Raw genomic sequence first — 16300 nt, forward strand, 5'->3', positions numbered from 1 at the left:
CTGTTGCTAGGGAGATCAGGAACATCGTTTTCTGTGTCAGTAGTTCAAAGGATGTCCGTTCTAGAGGCTCGTAGGCGTCACTGGTGAGATGTTGTAGAACTACGTTGAGATCCCAGGCAGGAGGCTTGAATTTCTTTTGTTGGTCTTCCAGCTTGAACGAGCGTAGTAGTGCCAGAATCTCTGGTACTTTGGTCATCTTGATACCCGTTTTCATTGTGATAACTGTACTGAGGGCAGCTAAGTAAGTTGAGAGTGTTGAACCTTTTAAGTGTCTCGTCTGTCGCAAATGACACAAGTATTCCACCACTTGAGGATGGGTAGCCTTTACCGCTGTAAAGCCTTTCCTCATTGCATACTGTTCAAATCTCTGCCACTTGTCGTCATACAAGTTGCGAGTTAATCTGCGTAGAGCCAGTGTCACTGCTTTCACTGCTCTGGCGGAGTACCCTCTAGTCTTCAGGCAAGATACGCTCCAAGCGTGTAGCTGGAACAATGCCGGATTCCTGTGAGCTTGCTTGGTGTGTGGATGGATGAGCAGGTTCAACCACTCTGGTAGTTTCAGGTTTGGACTTCCGAGTTCTTGTATGAGGACGGGAAACCATACCCTCGCTGGCCAATAGGGCGTGACCCAAATCAGTTGCAACGTTGTCGTCTGCTTGATTTTCTGTATTACTTGTGGTAATAGTGCTGGAGGTGGAAACGCGTAAGTGTTTAGTCCTTCCCATGAGATGCTTAAAGCATCTGTTGACCATGCCTGAGGATCCGGAATCGGTGAGATGAATGTTGGTAGTTGTTTGTTGAACTTTGTTGCAAACAGGTCTATCAGCGGAGATCCTACTGTCTGTATGACGAACAGGAACACTTCTTGATGTAACATCCATTCCGTCAGGGATGGTTGTAGTGGACGAGATAGGGCGTCTGCTATGACATTCTTTGCTCCTGGAATGTGACATGCCTTCATGTAGATGTTCAGGTCGTTGACGATGCTGAACAGGAGAAAGCTGAGTTTTAGCAGAGTTGTCCGTGTGCACCATGAGCCTTGCGTTCCTTAGTACGCTGTAACAGTGTTGTAAAGCGTTGATCACTGCTTTCATCTCCAACAAGTTGATGTGCAGAATTTGATCCTGACTCGACCACTTTCCTGCTGCCACTTCGATGTCGAGGTGAGCACCGCATCCTTGTAGTGATGCATCCACATAGAGATGAGTGTTGCAAGCCGGCTCTGACAAAAAGGTTCCTCCGCAACCATTTGACTTCGGAGTCCACCATAGGAGTTATGGTTTCAGGCTGTCCAGTAGTATCAGTGGATCCAAACTGTTGAGACGGGCGTTCACAAATATTGTAGTGGGCGCAGCTGTAATCTCCCTCTGCGAGTCATGTCTTGAACTGAGGTGAGTAGACCGAGCATGCTTTGCCAAGCATGTAGTGTCAACGGAGAGAGCATTGCTTGAGATATCATATGTTGTATCTTGACCCAACGATCCTCTGGGACGACCGTGTGATTCTGTGGTGTGATGAGCCATATTCCCAGAAATTGAAGATCCTGTTTTGGTTCCAACTCCGATTAGGAGATTACTAGCCATCTACTGCAATCATGTCCTACGTTGTAGGTATGTGGATCTAAGAGCCCTTGCCATGTCCGTCATGGAAGCGGAGAGATGATTGATTCTGGAATCATGGCTAGAAGCTTGTCTCATCAATCTTCCGGTAATATGTAATGAAGATGTTGTCACCAGAATCTGAACAATGTGCATCGATGATGCATAATACGTCGTCTCTAGATCAGCAAAAATCTATGATGTACTGGGACTGCAATCGATGGGAAGTCTAAGCCGTGAGCAGAAACCATCTCACGCTTGTCATTGCAAGTCCCCAGATATGACCCATGAAGATAGTCGAACCACGCTGTACCCTGCTAACTGGACTGTAAATGGAGCCTTTCCCACGTTGAAAGAGTTGTGTACAACTGTAGACGACTTCTTGGCACGTGACTATGACCGAGTTCTGCGGAGGGCGTTGTCTCTCATGGACCAATCAGATTACAGATTGGACATCACCGGTGTTGCAGGTAATTGATCCTCATAGAATCTTGTGCAGTCGTTGATTTCTTCATCAACACTCAGCCTTGTCCGTAACCTCTCTGTTCGGCTTGTGCCGGAGTTACACGAGTGAACATGTGTATAGATGGCTGAGTGGAAGCGAGCGAAAACTTCGCTGCGTAGTACCAATGTAAGCAGACTGTTCCCTGTCTGTTGTGACTGTAAGCAGACTGTTCCCTGTCTGTTGTGACTGTATTCTTCAACTTTATAATCTTTACTGTAGTCGTCAGCCTATTGTTCTGTAAAGTTGACCGTAACCGATCTCTCGCTGAGGAACTGCGACAATGCTGTTAACTGGCCCCTTGATATCTTGTAAGCCCATGAGATGAAAATTCATCTTCAGTGTTTCATCGGATGTTCCTATCTGAAGATCCATAATGTTGTGAGTCTCTGTATGTAGAGCTGCGTGCAGGTGAACGGTCCCGATGTGACCATGTATTCCTCCTCGAGTCTTGAGATATCTCTCTAGGCCTTCACAAAGGCTGATTGACGTAATCTCCCCTCTGTGAGATGTGGAGTGCCTGCATGCAGGTTACCGATGTGAGTCTAAGTCCGACGGTGATGACGATCTGTATCTACAACTTCTGTAGGGTTCGGGAGAACGCTTCGATCTGCCTCAACGTGGAGAATTCTTAGCGGTTCCTTCAGGGACGTCTAAGTCTGAGCTGACGCCGGTAGCACTGTCCAGGCTCCTAACTTCAGACGGAGAAGATCGTCGGATGCGTGAGCCTTCACGCAGGCTTCCCTCCTCTCCCAAGTGTGTGGAGAGACTGCTGAATCTTTACGCAGGCTAGTAGTCATCATAGTGGTCTTCGTAGCAGATTTCTCCTGCGCGAAGCAACATTCCATCATTGACATCATCTGATCTGTAAACTGTTGCATAAACAGCCCCGGGTGGAAGCTGAGACTGCTGCAGGGTTGATGATGCTTCTGAGAACGATGAGGCCTCTTCTAAGGTACGCTGCACTTGAGAAGAGTTGACACTGCTGCTATCTCTGGTACCCGATGTCTGCGTTGATAGAAGGTCTTCTGTCAATGTCTGCGCTGACATTGTTGCCGATGTAGCTGTTGAAGCAGGCTTCGTCTTCTTGCTGACGACTGTGACTTCAGGTATGATGATGGGGGGGATCATCATACACGTCTGCTTCTTCCGGAGGTACAATATCGGCAGTGAAGGATCTCGTCTTCTGCGTAGAACTGTGAAGAAACTTCGACGAAGTCTTTGGAGCTGTAGACTTCTTCTTCTGCGCTGAAGAAGATCTCGTCTTCTTCGTCTGCGATGAAGACAGCTCCGTTGACGACGATCTCTACTTATTCGAGGCGGAGTTCATCACTGGAACAGCGACCTGCCCTCGTAAAACGCTCGGCAATTCACTGGAATTATGAACATCAGCATCAGTAGTTAACACACGGTTATCAGCGCAATCACTCGATTTACCAGACATGACTTGTGAATACCTTCTTACCCAGTCCTTTGCACGTCTATGAAGAGAAAAAAGGTAGTTATTAAATTCAAAAGTAGTTAGTTTCTGACAATGTTTACAGCGATAGCTGGAAGAACATGTAGTTGTGCAATCAGGACATAATATATGCGGGTCAGCCACAGACAGCCGGTACCTACAACGAATACAAGTTTTCATCAATTGTAAACCAGATGAAAAACATGGCAAACAACGTATAATTTAGACATAATATCAAAACATTTGATCATATACAATCCAAAACCATATACAGCTGCCATTTAGATGTAAAAGGTCCAAAATAGAAAAGGATATGTGCCATATAGGAACCCAAGTGCTCTCACAACCGTCCTCAAGGGCGAAGAAGGAGAGAGTGACAAAACATGGCTGGTCATGTGACCAAAAAGGGCGCCAAAGGCAGCAAGGGAGACTACTCGTTGGTGAGTGATGATTTTACGTCCACTTTTTAGTAGGGAACTTCAAGGGATATCAAGTGTTCCACTATCATTCGCAAGAAGGAGACAAGCATTGAGCATGAGTCAGGATAAGGAAAAATATGAATGTATCAATGCATCATATTACCCAACACATACGAGTTATAAACCCCCACCTTTATTCATCAATGCACAAAAATAGTTTCCAAACTAAATCCAATATTCCTTTATGTATCAAGCAGCACAAAGACAATAAACTTGATATACTTGTAATAAGATATATGATCTGAACAATGTTGAGTGAGGGAGCAGCATTAGTACAAGTGAGATGGTGAATGTAGTGTATAGTTTCAACTACAACACAGCAGACTGTAAATAAATGATGAATCAAACAGGTGAGTCAAAACATGAGCACTGATCACCACAAATGGGCTTCATGCCACTCAGTCAGTCTCCAAACATCTGTGATCTATAATGAGAAATGACATTTTCAGGAGTCCTGAACTACAAAATGGGGGTCCCAGACACTTAAATATTACTACTAATACTATGTTGTAATATTGTTGTAATTCAGTTACATTTATTGTATTGTGTATCATGATCATCACATTGTTACAGTGATTAAAATGCAAATGATACCATAACCCGGCTAGTAGCAAACTCTGGGATAACCTGTTGTTACTTGATTGGAATTTTTCACAAAAAGTATTTGGACTTTTTCTGCATCCCTATGGGACTAATAAATTTTGTTCAACCATGCTCAATTTTTATGTGTATAGGGCAGGAATTCTTGTCCCGTAAATCCCTCGTAATAAGTATGTATGGTGTGGACTTACTTTGACCCACAGTGAGACAAGCATGAAGTAAGGAAACATATCCTAAACTCACATACCTGGGTCCCATTCCACAAGCTATTGTGTCCTATGGCAATCACAGAGTATGTGAGTTACAATCACCTTGGTGGTGAGATTCGTGGGACAGGACCTGGAACTGCTACCATGGAGACAACCTGGAGTATCCTACTATGACCTAAACTCCCCAAAGGGCCATTCTCCCTGTTAGCTTATAACATAACATGGAGGATACCATGACACTTCCATGTTAATTTGTATTAAAACCCACTCATACTGGAAACATATTATGTACTATATAATTCTACAATGATGTTGTACTTGTAGATCCATCTTCTGCCCTACAGCCTCCTACCTTGTAGCTGAGATGGGGAAAGTCTCGAGATGGCCCCATCTTCTTCCACAGAGAGCCGGCCAGAGACATGGGGACAAACAGAGAGCTAAAGTTACTTCCCTTGTCTAGACAGAATGCGCTGTTGATGATTCGATTGGCACGCTGGCGAACAGTCTGAAACAGATCTCTGTTTGCTAAAAATCATTTCATTCATATTTCACTCTTATGGAAAATCTAATTACAAATCTTTAATTCTGTTTTCTTGTCTGGCTACCTCAATGTCATAACATGTTTGGGCTATAAAGGATTACTGCATCCAGTTAGGACACACTGACTTTCTGCCTGTTTGTTTCATGTCTGCCGGGTTTTCAGGTTGAGTGGTGACCCTTGGTCTGCATGGAGAATATTTTACTTTTTCTAAGATATCTAAATGTTTCAATCTAAAAAGGGTTTGTTGCTCAGATGGCCAAGTGATACCTCTTAAAGTTCTATTGCACCAAACTAACTACAGACACTTACAACAAGAACCTGTTAATAATGAATGGTATTGTACTCAGTGAGATCATCTGGATCATGTTTAGGAAGGACAAACTAGGACAGGAGAACATTTTGGCAAACTGTGAATGTTAAAGTGAGTGAGTGAGTATGGTTTTACGCTGCTTTTAGCAATATTCCAGCAATATAACGGCGGGGACACCAGAAATGGGCTTCACACATTGTGCCAATGAGGGGAATCGAACCCGGGTCTTCAGCATGATGAGCGAACGCCTTAACCACTAGGCTACCCCACCGTCCCATGAATGTTAAAGTCTAATCTATGATCAGATGAATTTGGCACCCTGTGATTGCATCTCTGAAGAGCATGTGTTGAGTCAAGATGAGCAATAGTAGCAAGCCTCTTGGCTGAATCAGCCATTTGGCAAAATGGAGCACATCCTATTCATGTACATATAGCTCCAAACATGCAAGTGTTCAAATGTAAAAAGTCTAATCCTCATTTCCAAACTTTTGAGTATCTTATTCGTCAGGAAGGGCTCTTACCATTCCTTGTTTTCTTACGGTGGCCCTGATAGCATTGTTAGCAATAAAAGAACCCTAATTAAACCAGGAATCACACAGAAGACAGAAATTCACAATGTTTTACTGGTATACGTGATGTCTATTGGCAAACTCACAGAATCAGGCATGACAGCAGGAGACACGGCACATGTCATCCGAGCCTTGTTTGTGTATTCGTCCTCCAGGTACTGGAGGAGGCTAGCCCCATATCCCCCGAACCCATCACACCAGTCCAGCAGCATGTGGAACCCCTGCAGACACAACCATCAATCAGGATACTATGGTTGCCATGGTAACAAGGTGACCTCCTCAACATTCCCGTGAACAAAGATAGAGGAAAACAACGTAGAACAACACAAAGTGAACATCACAAAATACTTGTGTCAGATTAGGTAGAGAATAAATAAAAATGGCTGCATATTGAAAGCCAGATTGAATGCAATGATTGATGAGTTTGGTGTTACGCTGAACTCATCCATATTACAGCAATATGGCAGCGGTCTGTAAATAATCAAGTCTGGACCTGACAATACAGTGATCAACAGCATGAGCATCGATCTATACACAGTTGGGATACGATGACATGTGTCAACCAAGTCAGCGAGCCTGCCCACCCTATCCCGTTAGTCGCCTCTTACGACAAGCATGGGTTACTAAAGACCAATTCTAACCAGGATCTTCACGGGTTTGAATGCAATGAACAGATAAAAACATACCAACGTAAATAATAATCTCACTTACACGAAAGGTGACAGACATAATGTGGAATTTTACCATCACAAAAATGGACACAGATCCAGCACAAGAGTTCATCTAGGGGTACAATCCCTGTGTTCACTTGGGTGAGTGAGTATGGTTTTATGCCGCTTTTAGCAATATTCCAGCAATATTACCGTGGGGGCAACCAGAAATGGGTTTCACACATTGTACCCATGTTGGGAATCGAACCCAGGCCTTCAGCTTCACGAGCAAACACTTTAACCACTGGGCTACCCCACCACCCCATAGTTCAGGTAGTCATGCCAACAAACTGCCTCCCCGTTGTGTACCTGCAGGTGGTCACACTCCTCCACAAAGAAGCGAATCTGGTCCTCCATGGCATCCATGGCATCAACATTCTTCAAAACACTAGCGCCAAGCTGGAACATGTCGAATGTCTGGTCCTCACTGGAAGACAGACCTCAGGTTATACTCATGTCAAGCAATTACACAAATATATCGGTCTAACATCATTGGTACCACACACAGCTATGTTAAACATATCCACTGCTGGAACTGAACTGATGCAATTTTACTGTGAATGGCAATAATCAATAACTTGGTTGAGACGAGTTGGGTGCCAGTATCAGACCCCAGTGTTGGTAGGCATCTTGCAGCCACTTTACACATCAACCAATACAACACAAGAAGTCTCTGAATGATCACTTAGAAGTGATACACATAATAGGGGGAAAGTACGAGGAACAATACATTCTTACTCCTTTATCAGCTGAATGAAAGCTTGGTTGATGATGAAGATGATTTGGAGATTTTACTTGCACTATGATGAAGACTGACTGACTGACTGAGTTTGGTTTTATGCCGCTTTTAGCAATATTCCAGCAACATCACGGCAGGGGACACCAGAAATGGGCTTCACACACTGTACCCATGCATGACGAGCCAACGCTTTAACCACTAGGCTACCCCACCACCCCCATGAAGAAGACAGCTATACAAGTAAATGTGAAAACAAAAACAAAGACTAGAAAGTGTTTTTACTCGTAAAAACAAACGTCTCCCCCTTCCCCCAATTCAACGTTGAAACCTCAAACAATTCATTTGATTCCTTCAATTTCAAGGTATGAAAAGCAAATAAAATAAAATTTAAAGAAAAATTCAAACCCCCAAAAGGTACATCTACATGATATGGAGAGGCAGTATACCAAATTTGGTGAAGATGGGTCAATTAGTCTCAGAATTATGCTCCGGAAACGAACTTTACCCTTCAAAAAGACAACGTCCAAATTGTTGCCATGAAAACACAAAAAAATAAAATTTAAAAAAAAAACCCCAAAACTACTCAAACCCCCCAAAAGCACATCTACAGGATATGGAGGGGCAGTTTAGCAAATTTGGTGAAGATGGGTCAATTAGTTTCAGAATTATACTCCGGAAACGAACTTTACCCTTCAAAAAGACAACGTCCAATTATTGCCATGAAAACAGAAATTGAAAAAAGACTCACACCCAAAAGGCACATCTACATGATCTGGAGAGGCAGTATACCAAATTTGGTGAAGATTGTTTCAGAGTAGTTTAGAGTTATGTTCCGTAAACAATGGGAACGCTGACACCGACACCTAGGCTGAGGCCAACGGAAACTCAACCAAATACAATATGTCTCCCGACCCTTCGGGGGAGACAAAATAACAAATGTGGGCACTTAACAAGAGAAGACTGTAGATGACAGGTAGTTAACTGATTATCGATGGCAATGAACAAATAGAATCCAGGAGTAAATAGTACTGAAAGGTGAATATGCAACGACAGGTATCAAAGTAATCAATACAAGAGGAGCTCTAGTTGGCAGGGTATTACGCCATAATGAGCCCCAAATGGGAGTATAGTCCAGTCATCCTGGTAAGATTCTGACCTAACCCACCACAAATTGCAACAGAAATGATTTCAACGGTTTTAAGACCCTGAACCATTCCTTTATAATATATAAAAAGTCTAGGAAAATCATATACAGTGGAAACCTGATAAGTAAACTTTCAAGGGACTCGCCAAAATTGTTTACTTGTCAGGTATTTTACTTATCCAAACTTATAAAAACATGCAAATGACAACCATATGCATGTATATGTTTGCATATGTAACAATGAACAACTTATCAGGGCTGGCCTCCAGTTGTCAGTGTATTGTCAACTGCTTGATGCCAGCGGCTGTAAGTAGGATGTTTGTTTAACTGGAGACAGACACGTGCCCCTCATGTCGGATTATGTGGTGATCGCTAATTTAGTTATCCAGTATCTTTTATTAAGTAATTTACTTCCAGGGACCGTGAGAAGACGTTTAGTTAAGCGGTATTGTTTACTTATCCGAGTTTAGTTAACCAGACTCTAATAGTGATAATTAATGAAGAAATTTGCCGGGACCAAAGAAAAGTGTTTACTTATCAGGTCTGTTTAGTTAAGCGGTCTTTACTTAGGCGGTTTCCACTGTATAACAAGGCACAATTGAGTAGATTATAAATACAGTTTGCATTTCCATCTAAGATTTCGAAAGCAAAGATGACCCCTATGACCTTGAGGGTCGAATTTGACCTTGTTCCACCACTGACTCTTTATATGTATAAAGGAATGGTTCAGGGTCTTAAAACAGTTGAAATCATTTCTGTTGCAATTTGTAGTTGGTATTCACAGAAATTGACTGGACTAGTAACCAACTCACTTCTTGTGTATGAAGTCATCCACTATGTGCAGGGACTTGGGATGAAGGTGGACGGGAGGAAGTCAGACCACACGGACACATTGTTGTCCAGATTGTATAGTTTACGACCAAACACGGCATCTTCAGTCTCTGACTTCTCTGTCGTAACATGGTTTAAACGCATGAACATCAGCCTTACAAATCTTGTTATGAATGCAGTTTCTATGGTTACAGATAAATACTAATGGGTGGTAGTAACATGGATTTGTTTCATTGCTGTCTAATGCATCATTCAGCCATATTCCAGTTGTATGTGAAGGCAGCCTGTAAATACTGGACCACGCAAACCAATATGGCCGACTCAACAACCACGGGTTGATGTGACCAGTCCTAACAGTTCCCCACGGTTCGGGGGGATAGCCAGAAACTGACATGCAGGTCACACCATAGCATACAGCACACCTGCCCTTCTGAAAGCATTACACTTATCTACAGGCACTTCAATCTTGTCATCGTCTTAACGGGAGGGAATATGGTTTTACCTCACTTCAGCTATATTCCAGCAAGTCATGGTGGGACACCAGAAGTGGGCTACATGTACAAAACCCTTAAGGGAAATCTGACAAGGGTCTTGGGTGTGACAAAGAAACATTTGACCTACCAAGCTACCCCATCGCATCTCCATAAACCATAAACTAAGACAAAACAGTCCAAACAGCCCCCATCGCCATCATGCTGATTCTATGTTTCTGAATCAAAAGGAATTGCAAACTAAAAGTAATCGTACCAAGTTTTGGTTTCTTATCGGGGTTATCAAGTTCCTCCTCTAGATTTGGATGGACATCTGACATCTGCTCAGCCTGAAACAAAACATTGAATGTCTATCTTTTAAACACCTATATACAAATAAATCATCCACAGTTACAACAACATGAAATACAATGTTAAAATACTTAAAGGTTCCCTACGTCTATCAAAGTAACCAGACTCTGACCTGGCCCTTAATACACTGATCGCTTTGAGTATTGGCGTTGCACATTTCACTGCTCAACAGTCTGAACACTCTTTAACAATTGTATTGTAACAATGTAATGAAACACATAAGATTTACACCACACACACTGTTGTTTTGTTTCAGCTAATGTTGAAAGAGAAGGCAATAAACAAATGGTACTGGTAGTTTGTTTTACCATTTAAAGTGTACTGGTCATCAAAAATCAATCACCTCAACTGGGAAATCAGCTCAACTGATATAAACTGTGAAGATCACCTGAACTAGGTAACTTACCTCCACACGATCCAAGTCTTCCAGGAATTTATTCTTCTGAACTGGGCTGGACTCATGAAGCGCAACATCACTCTCCCTGTATAAGCATGATCAGAAAGTGGCAGTTTATTGTTCTCTCCACACAACACTACATGTTTAGATAAAAACATGCTCAAAACACTCATCAATTCCGTATCAGATCTGTCTCACATTGTCTAAACTTTGCAAAAACATAATCAGTAGTTTCAACAAACTCAAAAAATCCAATTTGAACATGTTGACAGCAAGCAGTGTTCACATAACAAAGTGATGATGATAATACACAAATCTTACAAGACAATATGATAATGGAAGGAAAGACACGTCATCACTAGTCACCATCCTGGTAACTCGGAGAAAATGAAGACACACTTCAATCAAACAGAGCTGCCAAATCAAAGACTCGTTTGCATTTTTTCAAACAAGTGAAAGAACCACTAAGACTGACAGTTCATCAGTTCTGTGACTACAAACACACATACAACTTACCACTTAACTTCCTCCTCCTTGCCTGCCTCATACAGAATTCCCTCCCTTCTCAGTGCATTCAGGCTCCCTTTCAGATCCACAGCAATGAGACGAGGTGTGTATGTCACCTCCCCCTGGAACAAACATCAAACAGGTATTAAGGCAGCAAGAGAGGTCACAGTTCAGGCTTGGAAAAACTACATATTTAATAAACTCATGCTGAGACATTGGGAGAAGTACACCAAGGGTTACATGATAGAGATCTATACAGGCTCCCCCGAGAGTGAGTGAGTGAGTGAGTGAGTGAGTGAGTGAGTGAGTGAGTGAGTGAGTGAGTGAGTGAGTGAGTGAGTGAGTGAGTGAGTGAGTGAGTGAGTGAGTGAGTGAGTGAGTGAGTGAGTGAGGTGAGTGAGTGAGTGAGTGAGTGAGTGAGTGAGTGAGTGAGTGAGTATGGTTTCATGACGCTTTTAGAAATATTCCAGCAACATCAAGGCGGGGGACACCAGAAATGGGCTTCACACATTGTACCCATGTTGGGATTCAAACCCGGGTCTTTGGCGTGACGAGCCAACGCTTTAACCACTAGGCTACCCCACCACCCCTTACAAATGATGTAATGGTGATTGGGCAAGTGATTGGCTCGAGTGAGACCTCCTCAAGTTGGACATACTCGTCTGTTTGCAAAATCCAACCTACATGCAATGTTTGTCCCTCCCTGAAGAGCACATCATGGTTAATTTCCTTGGGCCCTGTGAGTGCCTGAGGTGTGTACACAAACGATGACTCCTGAAAATGAAGATATTTACAAGATAAAGGCTATTTTTCACATGTTTTCTAGTGTCAGAGTTCAGAAAATGCATTTGTTATATTTTCTTCCTATTATCAGTGAACCAAAACAAACCTTTAATACCTTAGAGATAGCTATCTTTGGCAGATTGACTCCAGACAGTTTTGGGGCTTCTGTCCTGCCCTACCTTGTCGCACAAGTAGCGTTTGTGGTATATCCTTAGGCAAGAGACTGTTGTAACACCTCTGGCATAGTAGCATACAAAGAATAGGTGTGTCTTTTCTTGCAGGACAACTACCGGTAAGTGAGGCTGGGTGTTTCAGTTTACACAGTGTCCAACAGAGACTACAATGGGAAGGTGGCAAAGTCAGCTGGGCAGTAGATGGGATGGATTGGCTGATGCAGATGAACGACTAACAATTTGCTTAGGTTCGCAATTCTCATGGGCATAAGCTGCTTAGATGGACATATTTCAAGGGGCTTGACATATCTCTGACAAGTGTACACAACAAATTGTGTTACACTGTTCAAAAAATGTCTCTATTCACCCACCCAGTGAAAAAAAGTACCCCTGGTAGGATGAGTGAGTAAGTCAGTTTAGTTAAACTTTTATGATGCTTTTAGCAATATTCCAGCCAAATCATGGTGGGGGGCACATCAGAAATGGCTTCACAAATTGTACAGAAATGGGCTTCACACACTTGGCATGTGATGAGCAAATGCTTTAATGACTAGACTACCCCCTGGTAGAGTGAGACAGATCTTGATTTGGCATTTACCCTCCTGGCTCAGGTTGTATACTTCCTATGGAGCTGAGAATAATAATCAAATGCACACTGATCGATAGACATTGTTGACAGGAGTGATAACGGTGTTAGCAATTTGAACATGGGTGTATGAATGGCTTGTAGCTCATTACAAATATCCATTCATCTGGATCTCTTTTGACTAATGCAGTTGTTTTACGACTGACCTCCCATGCTGGACACATGACACAAAACATTTTCACACTGAACCAGAGAAATCGACAGAGAAAGTTTACTTCAAACATACACTGCACACAACTGAATGCGAAACTTAATCAGTACTTGTGGAAACAATTCACAACTCTGAAGTGTCATGGAAAGTATTACAGTTCAACAGGCACTGATTGGGGTAGAGATCAATAGACCGATCCAGTCTCGGCCGATAAGCCCCGCCCACTTCGTTTTTGACGTTAGGGGGGACAACCACTGGCAAATCACAATGGCGTCACCGCCGGCGAAACGTTACGTGATTGTGAACGTTGTTGATGAATTCTGCTTGTGATACTTTGGTATCCGTCGTTTGTGAATGTTATTTAAAGAGGCAAGTTATACGTATGTGATCTTTAATATATTTTAGCTGGCAGATTACAACTGGCGAGTGAAAATGAGTTACATGCCCGCTGAAAAAGCGTCTCGACTAGCTGCTGAGACTGTAGGAAGCGTAATTTCTTTCGACTCAATTAATCTATCTGGCAATTCACCTCCGTCACAGATATTAGCAGGGAAAGGATAACTGAATTTTGTTGTTTGGGTTTATAATTTTTTAAAACTCGTGAACACAACCACATGGTCATGTTGCACATCGCTTTGGGTATCTATAAATAGATTATCAACACTGCTGTGGTGGCATACACTTATCCGTTTGCGTTGTTCAAATTTAGTTCAATAATCTGAAAACATGGGTTTCTATCTTTTAATGAATTAAGAGAATGGTAAATAAAAAGCAGAAAATATTTCCCGTCTACTACTTCATGCACCTTATTTGTCTGTACAATTAATGTTAACAAATCAATCACAGCATAACCTTTTTGATCTTATTTGGAAATCTGGAAAGGTAATTGGGCTTGTAAACAATATGTTTCCATGGACGATATCTGGACATACCCAGAAGCAACTATTCAACAGCTGATCTGCAGCAACTCTCAGTAGAGTTTCTCTCTGTACACCATGATAAAATGACACTGAATATAAAGGAAATCATTTTTAATCATCATTTCCATTTAATTTTTCTATATGTACTTTGTTGTGGAATTCTAATTTACATACAAACTTCCACAATACTGGACTTCATGAACTGCCAGCGTTTATGTACAGGTATGTCACAGCACCAGAACACAAAGAAGATCCAAGATACAGTCTGCACCTGTACACTAGCTGACCCATCTTCCAGAAATAGGAAACATGTGGAACAGAGAATCCACAGTTATTCAACAATTAACTAGCATTGAAATAGAATGTTACACAAAATACAAATGTAGATCTATTGTTTTTCATCAGAGATGTTTAACTGCTAACTACTAGTGTAAATAAGGTGCAAAAGAATATATCCTGTGTTCAAAGCCTTCTGTCAATACAATTATTGCTTCTTAATTAAACAATGATAATCTTTGTTTTATTAGATCTGAGACCATATCCCTAGAGTACATAACACTGATTTTGATCTATTTCCTTTTCTGAGATACTTACTGGTGTCATAAAAATTATAGTAAAGTTGATTCAAAATTTGGTAAAAGTCATAACAAAGGTTTAGGAAAACAGACATGAAAATGTCCTGAAGCGTTCACCTCCTACAAACCTGTGTGCAATTTAATATGAAGCTCATTTTGCAAATAACCATCAACAAACCTTGAACAATTTGTCCAAATCCACCATCTTAATAAACACTAGCTTTGGCTCAGTCTTCAAATAGTAGTAACCTCCTAAAAAACTTATGATTAATCAGAAGAATTACATCAAATGTGGGTTTAATATATGTTTCAATCTTTATTCCATTACATGAAAAGTCACCTGAGATTTTTGAAAGTTATTCTGTTCCAGGACTAGATAATGCCTGTCCAGGGTTTGACCAAAATGTAGCCTTTGCTTTTTCAAATATTCTGGATGTTGAAATAACTTTAATGAGTTATGATACTAGCAATCACTTACAGAATTATCTTATTAGTAAATGTAGTATTTTAAAAAAACATCTAAAAGCAGGAGCCAAGAAACTAAGTTAATACCAAGTGATTGTCCTGCCTTGATATGTATGGTGTTTGTTTGCCTAGTTCTGCCTTAAAATCTAAAAATCTGATATGTCAATCAATTAAATAATTATTTATTATTGATTAGATTATTATTAATTTTATTTCCCTTCCACGTTTACTAAAAAAAGCAAGATTCTGAAAACATGTACCTTGATATCATTTCCAGTGAATTAATCAAAATTACAGTTGTAATATTACTCCTAAAATGTACCATTATATGTGAATAATTTATGTGGTAACAAAACTTCAAATAATGTTCTCATAATTAAGATATATACTTTATTTCACTCTGTCCAATACTCCAGAAAGTCACTATTCTTCTCACATAGTTTTCATTATTCGATCAACCTGGAGGATGGTAATTCAGGTCAAAGTCCCATGCAATTCTTTATAAAAAATCTGAAATATTTAAAGCATGGTTTTATAGGCACTCATATGAACTAATTTTGATACTTGGATATTGCATGATAGGCAACTGCTGACACTGACAATATTTCCGTTTGAATAAAAAATATTACTCATCGAATATTTTGCTCTGTTAACAGATACTGTAGGCCTTCAGATTGTGCTTATGAAACTTAAGCATCCTAAAATGTGTGACAAATTGAAGAATATCTAAAGCCGAAGGGGACAATATCCGCCACATTGTTCTTTCATGTAACATGTTTTGCTATTTCGGTTGAACCTAACCGAAATGAAAATTTGTTTACATTGTGTCACTGACTTTTCGCCTGTCTCTTTTTGAGCTTTGTGGGTACCAACTCAATGCCTAGTAGTGACTAAAAACGTGAAGCAAAAACAATTTTGTAGTTACAAGAATTGTCCGTGTTTATAACACTTGCAAAGTTTTAAAACTGCTATTTGTTGTCATCAATTGGTAATGATTTTGCACATGTGCAAAAGTGTGCAAATTCGTGCAAATTCTCATCAGCAGGCAGGCGTGGGTTTCCTGAACGATGGTGCAGACATTTAACTGATCGTCAGGCCTATCGCGTTTCTTGATCCGCCTCCATTTTTGTTGTCTTGACCGTAATGGTTT

The 16300-nt window shown here is 41.2% G+C and overlaps 1 protein-coding gene across 1 annotated transcript in view; it reads right to left on the reverse strand.

Moving 5' to 3' along the window:
• LOC124271516 (protein misato homolog 1-like) overlaps positions 1–16300 on the reverse strand; it is a 30661-nt gene that overhangs the window by 13504 nt on the left and 857 nt on the right. The window contains 9 exon segments of the mRNA XM_046706663.1: positions 5200–5352; positions 6354–6488; positions 7287–7404; positions 9673–9727; positions 9730–9810; positions 10439–10511; positions 10940–11015; positions 11447–11559; positions 12122–12211. Of these exon segments, the coding sequence (XP_046562619.1) occupies positions 5200–5352; positions 6354–6488; positions 7287–7404; positions 9673–9727; positions 9730–9810; positions 10439–10511; positions 10940–11015; positions 11447–11559; positions 12122–12211 (894 nt within the window).

Source organism: Haliotis rubra, unplaced genomic scaffold (assembly GCF_003918875.1).
Source record: "Haliotis rubra isolate DU_JTF1 unplaced genomic scaffold, ASM391887v1 Scf161, whole genome shotgun sequence".
Taxonomy (NCBI): Eukaryota; Metazoa; Mollusca; class Gastropoda; order Lepetellida; family Haliotidae; genus Haliotis; species Haliotis rubra.